General features: G+C 31.1%; 1 protein-coding gene across 1 annotated transcript; it reads right to left on the bottom strand.

Moving 5' to 3' along the window:
- Positions 1-479: 479 nt before the first annotated feature.
- LOC123905993 (MATH domain and coiled-coil domain-containing protein At3g58200-like) lies at positions 480-2,698 on the bottom strand. Its single transcript, XM_045955822.1, has 4 exons — positions 2,572-2,698; positions 2,337-2,464; positions 1,903-2,057; positions 480-1,558 (listed from the first exon to the last, which is right to left on the bottom strand). Exons 2-4 carry the CDS (start codon positions 2,447-2,449, stop codon positions 762-764), a joined length of 1,065 nt encoding a protein of 354 aa, XP_045811778.1. The 5' UTR covers positions 2,450-2,464; positions 2,572-2,698; the 3' UTR covers positions 480-761.
- Positions 2,699-3,961: the final 1,263 nt, after the last annotated feature.

The following is a 3,961-nucleotide window of genomic DNA, read 5'->3' as shown; positions in this document are numbered from 1 at the left end:
AGTTTGTTTCCTAATTTTTTAATTTTTGATCTAAGGGCCATATGATTGGACTGGATGGGTTATGTATGAGAGAGAATCCACTCTCGTTATAAGTTACCTTTGTCTCTTACTCTGCGCGCGCGCGCACACACACACACACACACATATATATATATATTTGACGCAAGAAAACTTATGTCATTTCATTCATAACAATAATATATATAAAGGAGGCGCTGATTCACAAAAGGGAGCATACATGCACACAAGGCATTAAATAGAGAATAGGATTGCAGAATTGGGTTTATTCAACCGACAGTGGCATCATTCAACTGTCGGAATTTTATGTGTAATTCTTAATTCTCTGTTATCTCTAGTCAAACATTATGATTAGCTAATTTTCTTATTGCACAATATGTATTCTTGTAGTCATATGAAATCAAATTTAAATATCATGTAAATTAAACTATATTTTACAAGTTAACACAGAAGTTTTAATATACAGAAAAGAAAAAAACCAAAAAAATTACCATTATTGTTTAAATTATCATACACAGAGCCATAGTTTCACTCCATCTACTATAAGGATGCAGGAAATAAAACTTTCTACCCTTTCACCATATGCATATGTTCTAAAACTAAAACATTTCACCATGTTATACAATAAATTAAATTAATGAATTAATTAATTAGTACTATAAAACTATTAATCTTAGTTCTCCGGTTATTCATCTTAAGAAGTGAAATTCTAAAGAATAAAATAATTATAAAAAGAAAACTAATTAAAACATAGCATAACCTATAGGAGCATTAATATTCATTTCTTTGAAACCATTTCTTACTTCTGATAAGCTTCTCCTTGCAACCTCATATTGTGCTTGTGAAGCTGTTAATTCATCCCTAAGCATTTTCATTTTAATATCCAAAGCAACAACTTTATCCTTTAATTTCTTCAATTTCTTTGCTCTTTCCAAATGAGGTTTCACACCTAAAGCAGATTGAACATAAGGCTCTAACCAACTCAAATCAAATTCCGAAGATTTCGCAAGTTCTTCCCACACACTTCTTAGATTCTTGATATCGTCTTCACTCATTTCTTTCACATTTTTCGTCTTAAGAAAATGCAAAACTTGACCTAATGACGTAAACGCCCATTGTCGAAACAAACGAGTTTTATTCATTTGACTTTGTATCAAAGACGGACGCCAAGTGCAAACTTCGTCTAAGAGTGGAATAAGATATTTTTCTTCGGGTTTTAAGCTATCGAAATCTAGAAATTCTCTTAGTGTTAAATCCGAACTTTTAATTTCGCCTTCTTCATTTGGACTAGAAGTAGAACTTGATGTTATTGCACTAAGTATTTCCCTCTCATCTGAGGATTGATCTATTGTTGGAGTTGAATTTTGGTTCAAGGAATTGATGTCATGAATTTTGGGTGCAAAATTGGAGACACAAATATGAACTTCAATTATGCATGTGTCTTTCACAAGATACCCTTTCCTATGGTCATTGAAGTCTTTAAGATTTAGGAAAAATGAACCCCAACACCTATATCCTCCATTGAACTTTTGTTGAGTCTCTACAAAATCACAAATATGCATATGAAAAATAAGCTTTAAATTTAATAAAAATAGTATCATTAGATGGAAAATATCTCAAAATAGAATATAGAATTCTAAAACTTGGAATTGTAATCTATATAGTCACACAGTCGGTAAGTCATAATCGTCCCATTAAGATCAAACTTTCCATATATCAAAAAAATAAATTGAACATGAGTCATCAGATCTTGATGATCGACTAAGACGATTTTACTAACCATATGACTAATTAACCATAGTAAATCTGAATCATCTCGAAATTTGATATTATAAATTAAATCACAAGATTTTTAAAGGAGAAAATGAAGATCTGGGTTGGTACCTTTTATGATGGACTTTTTCTTATCCAGTTGATTAATTAGAACCAACTTGAAAAATGTGTTTCTATTCCATCCATAAGGTGGTAAAGAATCAGCCACCATCAAATAAAATGTAAAATGGTCAACATCCTTCCTCAGTGGATGAACAAGGATCCTCCTATCATATGATGAAGACATAAGATATGATTAATAATTAAATTAAAAATAATTCCATTAACAAAAATACACAATTATTTTGTCCTATAGTTATTGTCTTAACTCATATATATTATGATACCACATAAGAAAAGGTAAATATTTGACTTCATATAGAAAAAAATTGAAAAAAATAATGAATTCAAACGAAAAAATTTCAGGGATATAACCCAAAATACTATATGTTAAAAATAAAAATAAAAAATCTGAATGAGTTGTTAATCGATTTTGAGGTGCATACCATGTATAACCCCGGATTTTGAAATCTTTAGATTTTAATTTCATGCCATTCTTTTTAGAGAAATCTTCAATTCTCCATGTGAATTTCTCAAAATATTCAGAACTAGTGCCCATTGTGGTATTCACAAACTGAAGAAGAAGGAGAAAAAAAATGTTATGTCTCCAATATAAATAGAAAACGAAATAATAAAAAATAATGTCATAAAATAAGGTCCTATATAGATGTTGATACTTACATGTCCAATGTTCGTTACTGCCGGCGCGGAAAAGAACAAGAAAATAGCTATTATTAATGTGAGCGGTAACAATCATGAATAATAAAAATTTGGAATAATGAAAGAAGAATAAAGAGAGAGGCAAATTAATTTAATGAATGCCAGAGAGGAAGGTGTTATATAGTAAAGTCAAGTCAATTGAAGATTAGTTTTGTGTAAGGAGGAAGCAAAATTTATTTATTTAATTAATTCATGAGTAGAATATTCAACTCGTATAAGGTATTGAATTGGAGCCAATATTATAGTGTTATGAAATTTCATGGAAGAAACATGTCTTGGAAGTTAAGATTACTTACAATCCTTAGAAAAACAAAAAGGAAAAAGATTAATTATCATATGATGAGAGATCTATTATCAATCCCTCATCTATTATCAATCCCTCCCTATTGTAGTTGTTGGAATCGAACTGTGACCCTTCCTACTAAGTTGAGCGTCAATCACCACTGAACCAATTAATGATTGGTAAATTTAATAAAATTTTGTAAAAGAAAAATTGAATAAAAATTTATTATTTATTTCACTTGAAAATTTTCTCCATTTTTTATTATTATAATATATATTTATGGGGAGAAGTCAAATTACACAGGTTTTTTTTTTTTTGATAAGCAAAGAATGAATTATAAGGAGTACAAGGGGTACCCAACCCTTACAATTCTAAAAGAAGCCATTAGATGCTAAAAATGCAAGATAATGGATCTTTACACCAATCTGAAAATACAAGAGAAGACTTAGAAGCTATTCTACCAACAAACCAAAACCAGGAGATATAAATAATTTGATTCACTAAGGATTGCAAGTTAATGACATCTCCTCTAAACATTATATTATTACGGGCTCGCCATAAGCTCCACGTGGTTGCCAACCAAATTACATGTCGAGCTTTTGCATAAGACTTATTCTTCACCAAAGCACCAAAGGATATAAAGTGCTGCCAACAAACTTCATAGGGGATAAAATCCACATTCAGCCAGACGAAAATTCCCTTCCAAATTTGTTGCGAAAAAGAACAGTTGAAAAACACATGGTCAATATCTTCCTCTTCTCTGAAACAAAAAGCACAACACAACTCACGCGGATTAACAATAACACCTTTTTTCGCCAACGCCATACGAGTTGGTAGTCTAGATAATAATAATCTCCATCCAAATATACTCACTTTAGATGGCATGTCATTTGTAGGATAGATGGACTGAGAACTGGCCGGTTTGATGTATGTTCCATCTAACTCTATCTTTGTCATTCGGGTAAGGGAAAAATCCTGTCAACAAAGTGTCTAACTCTTGCGCTAATTCCTGCTCAGCTGCAGATAATACCGAACTCCATTCCATCTTCCACACCCAAGTGTGATCTT

This window comes from Trifolium pratense, linkage group LG1 (genome assembly GCF_020283565.1).
Source record: "Trifolium pratense cultivar HEN17-A07 linkage group LG1, ARS_RC_1.1, whole genome shotgun sequence".
In the NCBI taxonomy this organism is placed as follows: Eukaryota; Viridiplantae; Streptophyta; class Magnoliopsida; order Fabales; family Fabaceae; genus Trifolium; species Trifolium pratense.
This window is presented reverse-complemented; position numbering and strand designations above follow the sequence as displayed.

What these genes read in the sequence shown, in the direction of transcription:
- LOC123905993 (XM_045955822.1), bottom strand. Translation starts at nt 2,449, where the DNA reads ATGGGCACTAGTTCTGAATATTTTGAGAAATTCACATGGAGAATTGAA. An exon ending in AAAATCCGGGGTTATACATG is followed by an intron (nt 2,058 to 2,336) that starts GTATGCACCTCA and finishes ATCATATGATAG; the next exon opens with GAGGATCCTTGTTCATCCAC. An exon ending in GAAAAAGTCCATCATAAAAG is followed by an intron (nt 1,559 to 1,902) that starts GTACCAACCCAG and finishes GTGATTTTGTAG; the next exon opens with AGACTCAACAAAAGTTCAAT.